Source organism: Peromyscus maniculatus, chromosome 12, assembly GCF_049852395.1.
Source record: "Peromyscus maniculatus bairdii isolate BWxNUB_F1_BW_parent chromosome 12, HU_Pman_BW_mat_3.1, whole genome shotgun sequence".
Taxonomy (NCBI): Eukaryota; Metazoa; Chordata; class Mammalia; order Rodentia; family Cricetidae; genus Peromyscus; species Peromyscus maniculatus.
The window spans coordinates 29,920,616-29,940,595 of record NC_134863.1 but is presented as its reverse complement, the minus strand read 5'-3'; the positions used below and the strand labels follow the sequence as shown (position 1 = coordinate 29,940,595).

Below are 19,980 nucleotides of genomic sequence, written 5' to 3'. Positions count from 1 at the left end.
CTTTACCCAAGAAAAATGTCTTAATGAATGCAGGAGGTAGCTCCTCAAGCTATTCCAGGCCAGGGGAGGAAAGGGTTGGCTCTCGTATCCACATGAAGTTCTCTGGTTCACCATTTTCCTCTGCTAAAGGACCTTGACCAGCTGCTCCTTCACAGAGAAATGGTGAGTAGCACTTGTCCTATCTGGGGCCTCTTTTTGCTATTACTGCTGTTGCTGTTACTTAATTGAATGACTGAGGGAACTGGATGCAGAGAATCCACAACCAGGCTCCAGGCGGAGCTCCAGGAGTCCAATTGGCAAGAAAGAGGAGGGTTTATATGAGTGAGAATTGTTGAGACCAAGGTTGAAAAAAAGCACAGGGACAAATATCCAAACGAAAGGAAACACATGAACTATGAACCAATAGCTGAGGAGCCCCCAACTGGATCAGGCCCTCTGAATGGGTGAGACAGTTGATTGGCTTGATCTGCTTGGGAGGCATCCAGGGAGTGGGACCTGGTCCTGTGCTCGTTGCATGAGTTGGCTGTTTGGAACCTGGGGCTTATACAGGGACACTTGGCTCAGCCTGGGAGGAGGGGACTTGACCTGCCTGGACTGAATCTACCAGGTTGAACTCAATCCTCAGGGGAGTCTTTGCCCTGGAGGAGATGGGAATGGGGGGAGGGGGGAGTAGGGGGCGGGGGGGGGGGAACAAGGGAATCCGTGGCTGATATGTAAAATTAAATGTAATAAATATTTTTTTTTAAAAAAGTGTGATGGGCATGTGCAGGTTTCCAGCTTTGTTCTGTGGCCCTAGACCTTCATGTATGACTGCTACAGACTAAATGTTCATGTCTCCTCAAAAACCAAATGTTGAAACCTAATCCCCAAGGTGGTTGCATGGGGGGCAGGGGGTGAGGGGGACTCTTGAGACATGGTTAGATCATGATGGTACCCACTGTGAATGGAGTCAGCTCCTTACAAGAGAGCTGTCTCTCCCATCACCTAGGGACACAGGAAGGTGGCTGTCGCTGAATTAAGAAGTAGGAAGCATCAAATCTTCCAACACGAAGATTTCAGACTCCTAGCCTCTCAATGAGAAACAGACTTCTGTTGTCTAGAAGCCCACCAGTCTATGGTAGCACACTGTTCTCAAAATCTGAAGTTTGACAACCTCTCCTCTTTTAACTTTAGATCCTTTTCAGCACCTTACTAGGTCTCTCGCATGCTTACAGGTGGGTCCTCAATAAAGCAGCACTGCCTCTTTCTGCCTGGTTCTGGCCACTACCTTCTCACCAGTATACATGCCGTAAGTGGACAGCTTAGCTTGTAGAAGCCCCAGACCAACCAACACAGCACCCTGTGGATGGAATGCACTGTCAGAATGAGGATAAGCACTGAAAAGGAGACAGCACTTGATTCAAACCATTAATGCCACACACATCGTTGCACCAGAAGGAGCTGGACCACTTCCACTTGAAGACTGGACCCTACACCTTTTTCATCTTTCTTATCCCCCGAGGCCTAGAACATAATAATCTCTCTCGGGTGAGGAAGTTGTTGTTGATTCTAAAATCTGCTGAGAACATAAGAAGCAAAGGCCATACCTCGCACACTATGATAAAGACCTCACACGTGGCACACAAGAACGACTACCTGCCTTTATCTTCTGATACCTGACATTTTAGCTGTGATGGAACTGCACTTCAGTTTCCTTACCTGATCCTAACAGCAAGTATTCTACAAGTACTTCTTTTCTGAGTCACATAAGTCTGCAAATTATAACCACAGTTACGATTCTAACTATAGTGACACATATGTTAAGTACCTAAAACCCACATTAACTCGTGCTGTATAAACCACAGCGGCATATGTGGAGTGGGTTCTTGACTGTGTTGGAAAACTGTAGAGAACAAACAAACTTTCAAAGCTGATGAGACAATTCTCCTAGAAAAAGAAAAATGTAAAAGCCATCTAACACTAAGTTGGCCGTAACATCTCTGTGAACTTCCTTAAATGCTGTCTTTGGGTCAAAAATTAAACTCCCCTGTACAAAATAAACACTGGTGGCATTAGGATGTGAAGGGCTTAATATGTGCAATGCTATTTACAATCAAACGGATCCTTTGAAAAGAAAATGCTATTCAGGGGGAAAACTAAGATCATAAGACGGAAAACTGCAGCTCCAAATAGGGAAGATATTCATGGAGAAGTTGGTCATGATAAGAACAGTGGTAGGACAGGCTAGCCCACTAGACTCCAGGGTATAGTTCCAAACCCATGGTCACACAGACAGCCCTGGTTAAAACTCAGTGGGCCACAAAACAAAACAGAAAACTATGACTATAGACGATTCCTAGGAGAGGGTAGGAACTGACGGGGGTAGTGTGGGGGTGTAAGAGAGGGTGTGGGAGGAGAAGGATAGGAATACATTTTATAGTGTCAGAAATACATTTAATTTAAAAAACATGGTGTCGTAGAAACAGACAGGGAGATGAGCAAATAGAAGAAAAAGAAAGAATAAATGGCTGCTACTTGAGAGCAAAGTCTACCCACTGTTCTATTTGAGCCTCTAGCGGTCCTTTGGTGGGTTTTTGAGACCATAATTATTAATTAGAATTTATTAGTTTCTCACCATGGGGCACCCAATACACATGTGTACATACCCACCACATACACCTAATTTTTAAAATTATAAATCTTTTTTTAAATTGAGATGGGGAAGTAATGCCGCTTCTAACCAGAAAAAAAAAATAAACAATAACTACACACATGTACGCCGACACAATGAACAGATTACAACCCATCAGAATGAGTGAAGGGAAATGTCCTAGACTGACAGAACCTAGCAGTCACAGGGTGGATGCAGAGGGCCTAGAGCTCTTGTGTACTCTTTGCACACCAGCAGAAGCAAGCATTGGCACAACCACTTTGGAAGACAGCAGTACTTACTAAAAGGAACAGGATCTGTGTCTGCGGAACATAACCTGCCAAGCTATGCTTGCCCGGGTGTGTGGAGCAGAGCAGGAAACGTTCAAGGAGTAAAAGGTGCATGGCCAGGTAAGGGGATCGGACTTGGGGAAAGCCGAGTGGGGCCAGCGTTCAGGAGGGACCGAGACAACCCCGGAACAAGCCACCAGAGGCTCTTGGCCACTTGCTGATCTCTGAAAACTTGACCTTCAGCCAGACTAAGCCACAGAGCTGTGTTGTGGAGATCCAGTGCCCAGATCCTAGGCTGTGTGCTGCACACTAATACCCACCACTAATACTAATGAAGGGCTATGGCTGCCTGGCTGCCAAAAGGCAAGTTAATTTTATCGCTAGAAAAGGACGTGAAGAAACCGCACCTCGATACTGCTGACTTCAGCACTGTGGCAGAAAAGAAATAAATCTTAGCTTTCCCTTTAGTCTAGACTCTAAACGGTGACAAACATCATCTTGGTTCTTAGTAAGAAGCCACTAAAGTGTGACTTTGGTTTTGTGTCATGCTGTACAGAAGAATTAATGATAACTGTGTTAGTCCCTTTTTATCACGTGACACCCATCTTAGAAAACACTTACTGAAGATAAAGGCTTGGGTTCATGGTTCCAGACGTCTGAGTCTGGTCCCAGCTGGCTCCACCGCACTGTGCCTGGGCTGAGGTTGAACACTGTGACAGCAAACCTGTGGGACAACGGCTCACCTCACCTCGGGGTGGCCGGGAAGCAAAGCAGCTGTGCTGCCCCCGTCATGCTGGATTCTCCTCCCTTCGTTAGTTCTCCCTGGAAATGCCCTCAGACACACCCGAAAGCAAGCCTTGCAAATCTCCTAGGTGATTCTCTATCCAATCCGGTTTACAATGAAGATTAACCATCACGCCTTGAGAGAATGATGCACTCAGTAAATTGCTTGAGATGCAAGCACAAAGACTTGAGTTCAGAACTCCAGTGCTGAGGCCAGGCCTGAGGCTAGAGAGACGGCTCAGCAGTGAAGAGTGCTGGTTGCTTTTCTAGAAGACCTAGCTTTGATTTCCAGCACCCACGTGGCAGCTCACAACTGTCTACAACTCCAGTTCCAGAGAATCCGATGCTTTCTTATGGCCTTTATGGTGCACAGGCATTCAAGCAGATGAAAACACTTATACACATAAAGTAAACTTTAAATTAAAAAAAAAATCAGGCTAAGGATGAACACCTGTAATCATGGTGGAGAAAAACAGAATCCCTCTGGTTAGCTAGGCAGTCAGTCAAGCTTGAATTATCAAGCTTCAAATAAGGTACCGAGTGATTGAGAAAAACACACAACATCAAGTTCTGACCACACACATACACACACATCACTCATTTCTCTCTCTCTCTCTCTCTCTCTCTCTCTCTCTCTCTCTCTCACACACACACACACACACACACACACACACACACACACACACACGACAGAAAGGGAGAGAGATTGATGATTAATCATCAAGACCAAATGTGATGACAAATACCTGTAATATCAGCACTTGAGAAATAGAGGTAAGAGGATTAGGAGTTCACGGCCAGCCTTACCTACATAGAGAATAAAAGTTCATCCTGACTACATGATATTCTGCTTCAAAACAAAAATTAAACTAGTTATGTTATCCTCTGACTTCCATATATGCATTGTGGCATATATATACACACACCAAGCAAAAATCAATGTTTTTGTAAAAATCTTGATGTAAAGAAGTCAATGAGCTACAAGTTAAGAAGTGAATGGGAATGAGTTACAAGTTAAACAAACATGGATGAATCTTAAATGCATATTCTAAGCAAAAATGACCACAACTGACTGGTGGGTTGCAGAAATTGAGGGCAGGAAGAGAGCTGAATAGGTGAAGTATGGGGAATCTGGGGAACACTGAAACAGATCGTATGAAAACTACAATGGGGTGGTTGAAAGAAAATGACCCCCAAAGAGAGTGGCACTACTAGGAGGTGTGACCTTGTTGGGGTAGGTATGGCCTTCTTGGAGGAAGTATGCCACTCTGGGGGTGGGCTTTGAGGTCTCCTATGCTCAAGCTATACGCACTGAGACTGTTTACTTCCTGTTGCCTGCAGCTCAAGATGTAGGATTCTCAGCTCCTTCTCCAGTACCGTGTCTGCCTGCACGCTGCCATGTCTGGCCATGATGATGATGGAATGAACCTCTGAAAGTGTAAGCCACCCCATTAAATGTTTTCCTTTATAAGAAAATTGTGTCTCTTCACAACAATGGAAACCTTAACTAAGATATACACTATCTTAGATGAATGGCTGCAAGGAACCCAAGTGGGGCAGGCTATACACTTCAAAGGAAAAGATGAGAAAACTTGAAAGATGAAAACCTGTGTGGTGAGATGGGTTAATGGGTAAAGGTGCTTCCTTCCAAGCCTGATGACCTGAGTTCAATCCCAGGGTCCCCATGTGGTTGGAAGGAGACAAATAACTCCCAAAAGCTTTCCTCTGATCTGTATGTGTGCATGCACATATTATACACACATACACACAAACAAACAATGTCATTTTGAAAATGAAAGACTAAAAACTATCAACAGCAAGCTATCAGACAATTTCATGAGAAGAGTTGCTTATGTATCTAACATCCACAAAACAAGAAGGGTAAGTTAAGAAATAATTGCCAAAAATCAGTGAAAAGAGTAATTCTTGAATAACAAGTGTAAGAAATAAAGTAAGCCAAGACATATTGTAACATAACCAAATTGCTTAAAAACAAAGAGAAAAATCTTAAAAGCACACAAATGAGGGAGAAAAAGAAAACACATACAGAGAATCAAAGGATGGAGAGCAATTCCTGTTGGAAAGATTTATGCTGCATGACAATGTAGAAGACTCTTCGGCATTTGAACGGAAAAAAAAAAAAAAAACTTTCAACCTAAAATTCCTCACTGGGTCAAAATGGTTTCCAATAGAAGGTGGCAGATATAATGATGCCACAATCCTGTCACCTCAGCACTTGGAAGATGGAAACAGGAGCAGCATGCAGATATGCAATGCCAGCCTGGGCTGCATAGTGAGGCTACTGCAAAGCACAGATGCAAGAAAAAAAGTACATTAAAGTGGTTTTCAGATACAAAGAGACGATAGACATCACCAAAGAGAGATCTGCAGAACAGGAGATGTCTATGCGCATCCTCTGAGCAGGAAATGATAGCAGATGGAAAGCCAGGTCTGCACCAGGAATGAAGAAGCCTCCTTCCCATTGGTGCCATGTGGTGCCAACAGAAGCAGTGAGCCCCACATCTGTGCCAACTACAGTGTTTTTGCAGGTGTCCTTTTATTCTTAGTTTACTGGAAGTTTTTAATGGGGTTCTTGTATGTTGTCAGCTGTTCGTGAATTTATTGAGACTGTGATTCTTAAACTTTTAATCTGTTAAATGGAGAATTACACAAAGATGTGTACTCTAGCAACAAAGTTAAAGAGAGAAAAAAACCTGAGTGTTAATAGGGGACTGTGCAAAGCCATAAAAGACATCAAATGATACTCAAGCACTGAAACATACGTGCAGGTGGAGGGCAGAAAACAACCTTGGGTGTCATCTATTTTGCATCATCCATGTTTTCCTTTTCTTTTACAGACAGGGTCTCTCACTGTCCCGGAATTCACCAAGCAAACTAGACTGACTGGGCAGCAAGTCCCAGAGACCTGTCCATTTCTGCTTCCCCAGCACTGGGGTTACAAACATGTGTTCCATGTCCAGGCTTGTTTCGCCACTGGCTTTTTTCACATGGGTTCCCGAGACTGGACTCTGGTCCTTGTGGAGGGCGAGCACTCTGCCAACTGAGCCATACATCTCCCTAGGCCCGCAAAACTTACCATGTGGGTCTCCGTGACCTACCACAGCCAGCAGAGGAGCAATCCACGGGAGGCATGGGAGGCTAAAGGTAGCTGGTTCAACACAACTCAATAGCCAGTGCTGGTCCCATCTTGAGGAGTCTGATCCTGAGTAGTTTATTTTAGGCATATTTAAGCATGGTGCAATTTGGTGAAAATTTTCCTGGTGATAATTAACTCAGCCCCCTGTGCACAGTAAGTCTTAAGACATGACTACATTGCAACTCTTCATAAAGACATTTTCCATAAAGGCGGGTTCTATAGATTGACTACACATGATGCCTTCCACAAAGATAGGGTCCATAGATTGACATGCTCACAAAAGGGTCTGCGGGGGAGGATCTGATGTGTTCTCAGCCACACAGATAGCATGTAGGTCACCAGGCTATTAACCACATCTGCTGCCAGCCTTCTGTGTGGATAACAGGTACTGTGTTCCTTCTCTGGAGGAACTAGCCTGTGTGTTTAACATTCCAGGTTCCCCTGGTGCTTATATTTGAGCACAAGGACCTCTGTGCCCCCTACATTATCCTTTAAGACTTCCAGGGTTTGCCGTGGTTATTGACAGGAGAGGAATGTAAAGAGAGCAACGTCCGACAGGAAACCAACCCAGCAGAGAGTAAAGGATGGATTGACATGAAGGACAATTATCAGCCAGAAAACTGAAATGGTATAAGCTTAATGTAGATACAACTTGAGAAAGGGATGGCTGAAAATAGCAAGAAGATCACAGGGAAGAAAGATGTTCAAGACTTGATGGCTTTCAGTTACCAGTCATGAGAAGAAATGAATGAGCTATGAACAAGCCAGCACTTGGAGAGTATAGTAAAGCCACAGTCAACAGTCCTTACAATCTGGATAATTTCAGTCCACAAAATCAGGGATTTAAATACATACACACACACACAACATATATGGAAAATGTGATTTTTTTTTCTCTTAATGTATTTGAAGCAGGATGATAAATCAAAGGCTTTGCAAAGCTCAGACATGTGAAATCTGAATCAGTTCACGTGCCACAGTTGGGAAATAAAAGGGCTGGAGAATGGCACAATTACCCTCCAATGCAGTCAGAGAAAGCCAGTCTGCCAAGTTCCAGTGCAGAAGAGGATCTGGGCGGAGAGCTCGGGAGGAAGTGCTGAAGAGTGCAAATTATTTTTGTGTTCACGCACTTCATCACCATCAGTTTATAGAATATTTGTTAAACACTGAGGAGTAAGCAGATTTGATTTATTTTAATGCAGGCAGATGGCTTGGTCACGGAAATCGTGAAGAGATTTACCAAGTCACTCCATCAGATCAAGGACATTACGGAATTAAAGGGCTCTACGAGACCCTACTGGTCTACAGCTCCCATCATACTTTCTCCTTAATGACAAAGACAATTTGACCTTCTGATTCAAAACAAGCATGGGGTGTGGGGCAAGAGCACAACTCATTTGTTCAAAGGACCGCACATCTTAAGAATGCACCTAGCATTACAAATTGACCAAGAGGCAACTATGGTGTGCTGTGTTCTGAAGCCACTGAAACTGCAAATTAAAAACAATTTTAAGTCACAACTCCAGGAAGTATTTTACAGGAAAATGGCTCCTGTTTAAGTTTCTGTAGTGATCTTGGCATATAAAACTTAAGGACCACTTCTTATCAGTATGGCTTAGATTCAGGAATAATTTGTCCATCTGCAGAAAAGGTTCTTTTATCATGGTAACTAACATATTAGGTGGGTTTATGAATCACAAAGCTATTCTGGCCCAATCAGCCTGTCTGATTCTGCCCATCTTAGAGACCATCTGGCTTTGTGTGCAAACATCTTTCAAAAAAAAAATGCAAAAGAACACTACCAATGGCACAAGGCCCATCAATAACACAACTGGCATCAAGCTGTGGACTAGCCACGCCCCTCAAGGCTTTCAGCTTAAGAATCAGTCATCCTGCTGGGTGGTAGCCGCACACACCTTTATTCCCAGCACTCGGGAGGCAGAGCCAGGTGGATCTCTGTGGGTTCGAGGCCAGCTTGGTCTACAGGGTGAGATCCAGGACAGGCACCAAAGCTACACAGAGAAACCCTGTCTTGAAAAAAAAAAAAAAAAAAAAAAAATCAGTCATCCTGTAGGTAGAGCAAGGCAACAGCGAAAAGCTTCTCCGCCGTGTGATCTACAAGCTAAAACTTGGACATCTGCCTATCTTAAATAAACACAAACACCATCAGAGTTAAGCAAAAGGATCCCATGCAGCCACTGTTACAAAAAGATGCTCACCATTTTCATACCCTCCTTTGAACGACCCCCTTCTGACACAGAATCTGTCTGAGATAGAACAGATCTAAGGCTGGGGAGGCGGCACAAACACATCTTGCAAAGTGAGCAGACATCAGTCTCAAAGTGAAAATTTAATATTATTTACATCTTAACTACTTATTATAATCTTTACAACAGATGGAGATGGTCCAACTTCCTAGAACTCATCTTACCATGGATGAAGAAGAAAAAAAGTCAAATAACTTTTGTGAAAGTTTTAGGTTAAAACCAGCCAAAAATATCTTCAGCTTGTTTTGCTACCAATGGCCTTACCACTTAGAAACTAAAGGAATAGATTCCATAATCTAATTCCTTCAAGCCCCAGGTAAATGCCATCCTGGAGAAGACATGCCCAGGTCACCCCTCTAGTGTGTACTCTAAACAGACCACTCATCTCCCTGACCTAAAAAGGCTGATTAATCCTTACAATTGCCCCTAAGCATTTGCCATATGCCAGGTGTTATGCTAGATCCCTACTAATGCTGGGTGATGTTTAATTTAGTTTTCCTCAGTATAAGAAAAAAGTGCCTCTCCTTCACAAGATAAATTCAAGCCTGGGCATTACGTAACATTCATAAGGTCACGGGGAAAATAAATAGCGAGATACTGATTTTAAACTCGGTTTGACTGATTAGAAAAGTGCATGATATATGAGCAAAGCAGGTCAAGATCATGATAGGGAAATCTACAGAGACAACTGAACCAAGCTCATAGGAACTCATGAACATTAGACCAACAGCTGTGGAGCCTGCATGGGGCCCGACTAGACCCTCTGCATACAGCAGATAGATGTGTAGCTGGGTCTGTTTGAGGGGCCCCTGACAGTGGGATCAGGATCTATCCCCGGTGCATGAGCTGGCTTTCTGGATCCCATTACCTATGGTCAGACACTTTGCTCACCCTTTATGCAGTGGGGAGGGGCTTGGTCCTGCCTCAACTGAATGTACCAGGCTTAGCTGTTCCCTCCACCCCAGGGAAGAACATACCCTTTTGGAGGAGGGGATGATGGGGCACGGGGGCGGGGGGCGGGGGGGGAGGCAGGGGGAGTGGGAGGAAGGATGAGGGGGGATCTGTGGTTGATATGTAAAATGAATAAAGACATTTAAAAAAAGAAAAGTACATGAGCTTCTGCATAGGGCTCTTCCCCACAATGAGTTAGATGTGTACATGCAAGTACTTCTACTTTGGGTTTAAATGGACTATAGAAATGCCTACACAGATTACAGGCTGTATCTACAAATACATTAACTATAAAATCACTGATATCAAATACACATAGACAACACAAAGGTACAACAATGAGGAAATAAACCATGGCCTCTATGTGCTATGAAGTACTAAAATTGTTACCCAAAGAATGAAATGAATGCATGTTGCTGATGCAGAATGGGTCCAGCATTAACTTGCCGAGCTTTAAAAATAAATTAGACCATTATGTCGTGGACTGATTTTTTTTAAGAAGAAACTGATCTGTATGTGGGTTTGTTTTCTGCTTACAATCAAGTCTAGACCCATGCACAGAAAACCAGGGTATCCAGTGGGTGGAAGTCAGGACTGAATCATTGTCTATATACATCTACATAAAACGACAATGTTGCCCTTGAGATTAAAATTTACATCATAAAATAAAACTATAAGCACATGTCACTTAGCGCCACCTTATGTAGCACATATTAATTATATATTGTCTCCAAAATAAAGGATCTAACATCGCATTGCCACAACACTAGCACTCCAAGCAGAGACGTGAGCCTCAAACCCTTTCAGAAGGTCTGTGGGATGAAGACGGACATTCTTAGTAACAGTAAAGCGCTGTTTCCCTCCCAGCCGGTGCTGACATCTGCAGGGATGGGATGGCGCAGAGGCTGAGGTGGGGGAAACTGCTGGTGCCTTATCACTTGGGGCCAAGGCCGTGACAATAAGCTGTACTGGTAGGCTCTGGTGTCCTCCCCACGACACACTCGCCAACGTGAGGTAACAGTTCTGGTTTCATCAACACGGTTGATGAAAACGTAACTGTAACCTGACTAGCTCCTGACCTTTATCTTTAACAGTATTCTGGGTCACACATCAGTCACGTGTGCTACACACAAGGAAAGTGGCTGGCCCAAGGGAAAGCACACCACACCCACGTGTGCTCAGAACTCAGAGAACACACCGTTTTCTTAGTTCACCACGCGGACTTGAAAGAGCAACACACAGACAAAGGGCGGTGGTTGAGATTCCAGACCTGACAGAACTTTTCTCAAAACTGGACAAAGTGAAACTATCCTTTCGTATCAGGGACTAAGGGGGTCCAGCCCTTCGATAGTCCCCTCCCAGGGTCTGGGAATTAATTAATTAATTAATTAATCTTTGAGGATAATTAATCTTTGAGGATAAGAAATGAATCTATGTACACGAAACCCCTTAGTCCATACACTTTATTATTCTGTGATGGTTCTCTCTCTACACAGCTTCTATTCTGCTTTCATGCCTAGCTCCTTTCTTACCTGATTTATCTGCTGTCTCCTCTAGGTTCTATCTTAATTCTTTCCTCTTAATTCTGCCCCATCTAGGTTCTCATCCATCTAGTTCCTTCCCATCTCAGCTTCTCTCCCATCTCCTTTCTCTCTCATCTTGTTCTTCCTCATCTTGTTCTTCCCCATCTGGCTCTTCCTCATCTTCCATCTCGTTCCTCTAGTACTCTCTTCTAGCCCTTTAATCTAGTTCTTCCCCATCTAGTTCATTCCTCTCCACTTCTTACCCATCTAGTTCTTCTGTTCTCTTTTCTCTGTCTCATCCTCAAATTCTCTAGTCAAAATCCTCCTTCTCCCTCTCAGTTCTCCGACTCCCCCAGTTCTCTAGGGTATTTAGTTATAAACCCAAGCCATAGTGATCCTCTGCCTCAGCAAGGTCACTAGGCTTGAATTCTTACAGGGTCATAAAGGCAGGTAAGAATTTTCCTTAGGCAGTGACCACCAGGCTTTCTATTACAACCCAATATGGGAATGGTAAAAAGAGGAGGTCACCTGAGTGCTAATGACCGGTTAATATATCAAAAAGGGCATCTATGTGCTCAGTCTTCATTCCTAAAAGTGGTTAGGTAAGAAGTTAGGGGTCTATAAAGTTAGTAAGGCTGTAAAAAAAGGAGGAGCCAAGCTAAATTATATAAAGCTATTATTTAAGGTCCACCTGACTTATGGTAAATTCCACGGTGTCTCCTTGTGAAATTTACCTTAAATCGGGAGACTACATGTGGTGGTCTGGACTGTTATTTCTGTTAGTCCTTGAAAGTGGCTAAGGGAGATATCTGATTCCAGTGCTGAAAGGGGAGAAACAGATGAGCTGGTGGGAAGGAAGCCTTTCCTGAGGCTCCAAATACCTTGAATGTATATGTCCAGAGAGTGATCAGTCCACACTGTTAGCAGTTCTTAGGGAAGAATCAATTGGGAAAATTATGAAGGCACACATGATTTTCAAAACAAAAGACAGCTGATATATAACAAGCCAAATAACATCAAATGTTCCTTAGGATTTGGCTTCCTCTGAAGGAATTCCTTGATCCCCTCAGGCAGTGGCTTTGCTATAAGCAGCTGAGTTCTTATAATATACTCCTCTGACCCATAGCACCTTGATGTTGTCACTGTGGATGACCTAAAACTGGAGCGAGTATTCAAATGTCACAAAATTCGTATCCGCATTGTGCGCTTAAAACTCTGGAAGACTGTTCTGACGCAATCAGTAGCAAGAGGGACAGCTGTCTTTTTCATATTCTATAATGTGACATATATTAACAGTTAAGCCAATGAATCAATATTTGCCGGTAGTTGGGGTATAATATTATTTTTTTTTTTAAAAAAAGATGTATGTGTGAATGATCTACTCAAAGCCCAAGACAAACCAACAGATTTTTTTTGATATAGTAAGTGTAAAATACTTAATGACATGTCCACTTCCACACTGCAACCAATCTTTAACAAATATATCACATTTTTGGAAGAAGAGTGAGCGTATCCAAAGTTATATCACATTTTAGAATAATATTAAGAGTATCCAAAATTATACGAAAATACCAGGTCAGACAAACTTCCTACACTTTGATAAAACCAAAACAGTGGATTATAATGCAGAGGAGACAGAAACAAGTGTATGCTGATAAGCCAGATCTTAAAGAGACTTCCAAAAAATGTCAAACAGAAATACTCATGTTATTTGGTTTGGGTGGAAATAATTACTTGTCAGGAAAACATGTTATTTCTATTGATATCTCATGTTTCTTAGTGAACCTCTGATTTCATTTTTAATTTCTAGCACAATGAATACAGATACACTCTACATAAACAAAGCACACTGTGACCCTTGGCAATCTTTAAGGCCAGAAGTATCTTTGCAATTGGGTAACTAACAGGTTTCTCACATGCTCTACTGTCTTAAGTCCTGGCCATCAAGAGCTGATACAGTAACCTATGTTTACACATGGGCAACACTGTAAGTCAGCTGCAAATTAACCAAGGAAAGCCTAAAACACTAGCAGCCCCCCCCCCAATGAGGATGCTGGCCTCACAGGAGTACTTAGTGTGCCGTAGCCTGTTTTTGCTGTGTATTTGTGTTCTGACAGATGATCTTGGCCCAGGGGCTGACAGGGGTGCCTAACAGCGATGCTCTAAAGTCGAAAGAAACAAGGTAGCTCTGTGATGGATGTTTGGTGTTGGCTGAGAGTTAAGCCATCTCTAGCACATGGTTGGGGATTGGGTGATGAGTAGTAGATGACTTCCGACATTGTGGGCTGGCATAAACTATGAATGAAGGGAAAGAAATCTAGAGTTTTAGGGTCAATGATGGGAAAGGAGGGGCTATAAAAGGGTTGTATGACTCCATCCTTGGAAAGCAAATTCTAACGTGCAGACCTAAGGGTTTGACGACGTACCCGGTATGAAAGTCGGAAGCTCAGGTTACAATGAACTGCCTAAAGCCTAAGATTATTTTACTACAAAGAGCAAAACCTTCAGAATCACACAGGGGAAAACATATTTCAAAAATCAACAAAATCACAGATAAGCTAAGAATCAATCAAAAGCTGTGAGTACTTATATTTTTACATTTCCAAACAATTCACAGAACTTCTTTGAAACTATGAAGATAAATCTCTGTCACCTCTTCTACAAAATATATGCCAAACCTTAGTATAACTTATATAATATATATATGTATTACATATATATAAAATTATATAATAGACTGACACAATGCATTCCAATTCCTAAAAGAAATGACAACAGAGTCTACAATTTCTTTTTTTAAAAAAAGGAAAACAATATTCTTTTCAAGTATTCCAAGAACACGCACAGAGTGACCTTCACAGAACAAGGAGGAAATGCCCCATGTAGTACTCAGTACTCCATACGCCCACCAATGCCCAGCAGCTGAGACGATCTCTGCATCTGTTTTGTTGGTGCAAAATTAGTAAAATGAGTAACTAGACGCAGCCAAGAATGACTAAACTGATTACCTTCGAAGAATTTGATGCTATCAGCAGAAAGCCATAACAGACTCCAAAACAGGCGAGGAGGAGGAGGAAAGAGAAATGAAAAGAATGGACATTAGCGAGAAGTCAGTAGGGAAATTTCGCATAAGCAGTGCTATGAACCATGAGACTTTGGACAGGGGTCGGGGAGGAATGTCCGCTCTATGATGACCTTGTTTTGTTTCCAGTGGTGAGATTTCCAACAGGCTTTTCTCGTTTCAGAGTTTTAAAATATTCAACGAAGGAGTCTTTTAGGACTAGCCAAGCTGTGGCTCCATGACGACAAGGTTGTGTTCACTGTTACCCTGCGACCCTCAGTGAAAACATGGCATCTACGTTCCTATTCCACAAACTTAATGTACTTTAACCCTAAATCCTGACCTACCATCAGCCGAAGCCACCGTTAATTTAATTCTCTGAAAATTCTTCTAAAAAAAATATGTGGTACATGTACTTCCTGAGCTCAGCACCTTCTTCCAGGATTTAAACTTCCTTACTTTTCTCATGAAAGTACCATCTCTTATAGTAACAGTTTACTTTCCTCTTAAGATCCAAAAGTTTAGTGGATGGAAACGAGTCGACTTTTTCAAAAGACTACCCATTGAGCAGTCTTGGTCCACACTGGCAAATTTGTATTGGTTTCATCCTAACCTAATCAGAAAAGTAGAGTGATGCTTTATTGCCATCTGCTTCTTCCTATGATACAGGAGTGAGGCAGAGCCACCCAGTCAGTGATGCTGGCCATGGTACACTGGGGCGGAGTGCTGGGGAAGGAAGGGCTCATCTGCAAATTAGAAAACTCATTTCTCCCTCTGACTTCCCATGTCTGCAACAAATGCAAACCACGGCTGAAGTCAGTCTCCTGCACACGGAAATCCTACGGAGGGTGGGAGGGGGCGGAGGGATGTCAACTACCCAAACTTACACGGAGAGAAAAACTTCATGGTTTTAAGATGCGCTTGACTGCCATCCTGCCCTGATGACAGAACTCCAATCAGACGACTTCGGAAAGCCACCCAGGAACTGACAACCTCTCTTAAGCCAGTTGCTCACACAAGTGTGATCAGGAGAGGACTTGACATCCTCCAGATGGTCGGGAGGGGTGCTGTTCTTGGAGAGCAGGCTGAGACCTGTTGGTGCCAGCTAGTCCTCATCAAAGGGGGGATTTAGGGTGACTGTGCTTACAGCTAGAGACAAGACTAGAAATTCAGCAATCCTGCTTCAAAATGCCAAACACACATAAAAGCTGAGGGAGTCGAAATAAATTGTTATGATCGGCCCAGATAACAATAGACCTAGAACCCTTATTTTAAATACGCTGGTTCTAGGGGAGATCGGTGGGAAAATGAAGCTGAGACCACCCTCCTCCATTGCATAGCCCAGGTTCAACCACAGAACTCGCTATGTAGTCTAAGTCTAAGCTAACTTGTAATCTTCCCGTCTTGGCCGCCCAAGTGCTGGGATTACACACATGCACCACCACAACAGGTTTAGAGATCATCTGAATCTCTAACGGGAAAAGCAACAACTCCCCAACTTGGTTCCAACTCAGGAAACACTGTCCACCCCTCACTTCCTGTCACTGGGACGATACCGAATCTTGTGCCCCAGCATATATCGCCTTGTTTGCCACTAAATCACATGGCTTAAGTCTGAAGATTCAAATGGGAATTTTTGGTATAGGTGTTTCCACTACTGAAGTGTGAAAACACATTTGAAAATGTGCCACTTGCTGTCACCGGGGGGTAAGAGCCCAAACAAGCACCTTCGCCATTGCATCATCACCTTGGGTCTGATAACAGTTCTAAGCATAACATTATAAAAACTCTAAATGACTTAACGCTTAAACCACTTCCTGAGTACTGTACGCTGAGTAAGCTAAACGTCTCTAAAATTTTCACATGGTATCTGTCATCTTTCCAGAGGGTCAAACCACAGATTTTGACTAAAAAGTGAAGTCTTCCAAAAACAGTTACATAATTAAACTTAAAGCTGAGAAGTAGAAATTTACAATCAGCCTCTCCAAATACCAACAATAAAAGATTCGTGGTTGTTTTTGATATGGCCTTTTTTTTTAAAAAAAAAAAAAAAAAAAAAAAAAAACACTTTCTCAAATTCTGCAAAATTATCTGCTATTTCAAAGAATCCCAAGTAGAAAAAAAAATATTTCAGATATTTCTTGTTTATTTGTACATAAGAGTCTGATTATGCAGCCTTGGCTAACTTGGAACTCTGTAAACCAGGTTACCCTCGAACTCACTGAGATCCACCTGCCTCTGCCTCTTGAGTGCTGAGATTAAAGGCACTCAAGCCACCATACCTGGCTCATTTAAACCATGTCTAAGTCACCGATGGAATTACACAGAAGTAAACTTTTCTAACAAAATTCCCTATGAACTTATTTCACAGAAATTTAACAAAAATAACAGTGATGTCATGACACCCATTTTCTACTTCTGGTATACGATTCCTCCATCACTGCTGCTGGTCACTTATCCAGAATCCAACCTCCCTCTCCCTTATAACAGAGCCAACTCCACAGAAGTCCTAAAGATACACCACAATTCACTCAAACCAATGTTGCCACTGCCTGGTTCAAGAACTCAGTAGGGACACAACATTCTCCTGGACACCAGAAACAGCAATGCCCACACTCTCAGCACATCGGCCAAAAAGGAAACATCCCTGTGGCCTTTCCCAAGATGAAGCCCGAAGCCAGCACTCAGCTCTACCTGCCATCTCCACCCTCCCTCTGCCCTCCCTCTGCCCTTCCAACTAGAAGCCCGCCCTCTCAAGAACATGTCTCTGCACTTTCCCTTCATGTATGTTTTATTCCCACTGTTCCTTGAGCTACAAAAGCCCAACCACTCTCAATTTACATCCTCTAAATTCTATGCAATCCAAGTCCAGATCGAAAGTTAACTTTTCAGTGACTAGTAAAGAGTCCCTGATGTCGCTAGCAAATGTTATTCATCATGTATCTGCCGTGCCATAAATTATTTGTGCATGCTGATAGTCTTTTTAAGAAAGCAAATCTCCTAAGGGCTGCGGACAAACTTTATATCTCTCCACCATCTCCCTGCCCAACCTACCCACCAAATGCACCCAGTGGTAGCAATGAAAATATCTGCTGAACAGAGGAACACATTTTTTTTTTTTAAGGATGAAAAGTGGCTCTCCAGAATAGACTATCCCAAAGATTGAGACTATGCTGGAAATCTTCGGTAGCATTATAGTACTAAGTAGAGATAGTTCTACGCAAAGCAAAGGCATCACTCAGGTGACTAGGTCTGGCTGATTCTAGAAATGAAATTACCTCTTTAAAAGTACTGCCTAATCAATTCAAAGTCAACCCATACCCAAACTATTAGCCAACAGACCAAGTTTAACAATAGATTTTTCTATCAAAAACATTTCAGCTGTTCTTACAGCAACATTTCTAACGGTCCAGCTGTGTTCAGGGGTTGTAAGAATCGACTCTGTATCCTCTCCAGTCTCCTTTAACAGGAGGGAAGAGAAACAGGCCTGCTCAGAGTGGTCAACAACAAAAACAGTTTGAAAGCCCAAGTGCCCAAAAGTACCTATTGGTGAGTACGACACAATTATCTGCATATTGTCACTAAAAATATGCGTACTGAACTTCAAGAAGTCAGAACAATGATGTTTTCATCTTCCCTGACATCTACCAAAAAAAAAATACACTTAACTGGTTTCTCCTCTTCTAGGTGAACAGTCTAAAACTGAGTTACTTCAAGTTAGACATAAAAAAAAAAAATGATTGGAAAGCTACAGAGAGATTTCTAGAGAGATCTAAATCTAGAGGTTTCTCTGGAGAGAAATACAGTTCACCACAGCACTCTACATCACTAAACTAGCTTGATAAATAAAGGCCTTCAGAACAAATTTCCGTAAACCTCAGCAACCGATTAGTTGAGACAGAAAACTTGATTGCATAAAACAATGCACACACAAAGGGAGCATTGTATAAAATGAAATTCAGAGCCTACATATGATGACTATGGGGGGGACGACAAAATGCAAGAAAATTAAAGAAATTAAATTTGAATAAGCAAGTGCTTTCAAATTCTCCCTCAGAGTGCTACATTCTATGTACTTTTATGAGGCAACTTAGGTCCTTCGGTTACGAAACTAAGAGTGTAAATAAACTTTGCTTTCCGATCTAATCGAGTAGACTAACGGATTGTTTAAGAAAAAAAGAAACAGATTGTTAATCCTGCGTGAGCTTTAAATGTAATAATGAAGCTACCTTTTAAAAATTGCGAACGCATTTTAATCAATTTAATTCTTTTAAAATCTCAAATCTCCTTAAAACCTTGCGGTAAAGCTACAAAGTTTTCCTCTGGAGCCTTCTAATAACGGCAAGCGATTCTAAACACGATTTCTAACCGGACCGGCAGCGAGAGTTCCTTCGGGGAAGTGGCGGCCAGGAGCCGCACAGGGGTTACGGCGCTCGGGGACACCTGGGTGACGCGGGCCTCCCCCACCACTGCCCGGGACAACGGGTTCCCAGCACCCGCGGGAGCCAACAAGCTCGGTCCCGGCCGCGCGAGGACCGTCTGGGCTACTTACTCACCCAACAACGACAGGAGCAGCCAGGACGCCGGAGCGCAGCGCCGCCGAGTCATGCCGGGGCCGCCGCGGGAGCCGCCGTCCACCGGGCTCCGAGGCGGCGGGGTGCAGCAGGGACCGAGCGGGACACCGGAGCGCCGAGGCCGCTCCGCTCCGCCGAGGCTCGGGGCAGGCTCGGGCGTCCCGGGCTCGCCGGCCGGCCGTCGCGGCCACTCCCCCCCGCGGCTCCCGCCAGCTAGTCCCTAGCCAGGGGCTCGGCGCCGCCTGCCCGCTCGCTCAGCGGTCTCCAGGGCAACCGCGGCTCTAGCGCGACGCCTGGCGGCCACCCGCAAAACGCCCAGAACGCACAGCTGGCGGTGGCTCGGGGCCCACCAGCTCTGGTCCCCCCTGAACTCTGCCAGGACAGGTGGGGCAGGACCTGAAACCCAGAGTGGCCTCCCTCAGATCCGACATGTCTTTTAGCTGCAGTTTTAGACAGTCCCTACTCTAGCCATTTCTCTTTCTAATCGCTCCTGAAACCCAATTAATCTGGAAGAACCTAATAACCAATATTGTCACTGTTGACTCTTAGGAGAGTTAGCCTCTCCCAGAGATGAGTCCCCTTATGGGCTGTCCAGTGCAGAGTCATCAGCCCTGAGTTGTCAGTCCTGAAACCAGGTACAAATAAAAAAATCAACTGAGCAGGTGTATCTCCATGGATGGATAGATGAATGGAGATAGATAGATAGATAGATAGATAGATAGATAGATAGATAGATAGATATAGT

The 19,980-nt window shown here is 43.4% G+C and overlaps 1 protein-coding gene across 5 annotated transcripts in view; it reads right to left on the bottom strand.

The window, feature by feature from the left end:
* Igsf11 (immunoglobulin superfamily member 11) overlaps positions 1-19,980 on the bottom strand; it is a 185,319-nt gene that overhangs the window by 105,120 nt on the left and 60,219 nt on the right. Inside the window, exon 1 of one of the 5 annotated variants that reach the window (XM_006975749.4) lies at positions 19,218-19,415. The exons of 2 other annotated variants lie outside the window; for them this stretch is intronic. In XM_006975749.4, the coding sequence (XP_006975811.2) occupies positions 19,218-19,269 (52 nt within the window). In that variant the 5' untranslated portion in view covers positions 19,270-19,415. Of the gene's footprint in view, positions 1-19,217; positions 19,416-19,980 lie in introns of those variants that run through there. 2 more of the 5 variants (XM_042259303.2, XM_076548856.1) reach the window with 2 other exon arrangements.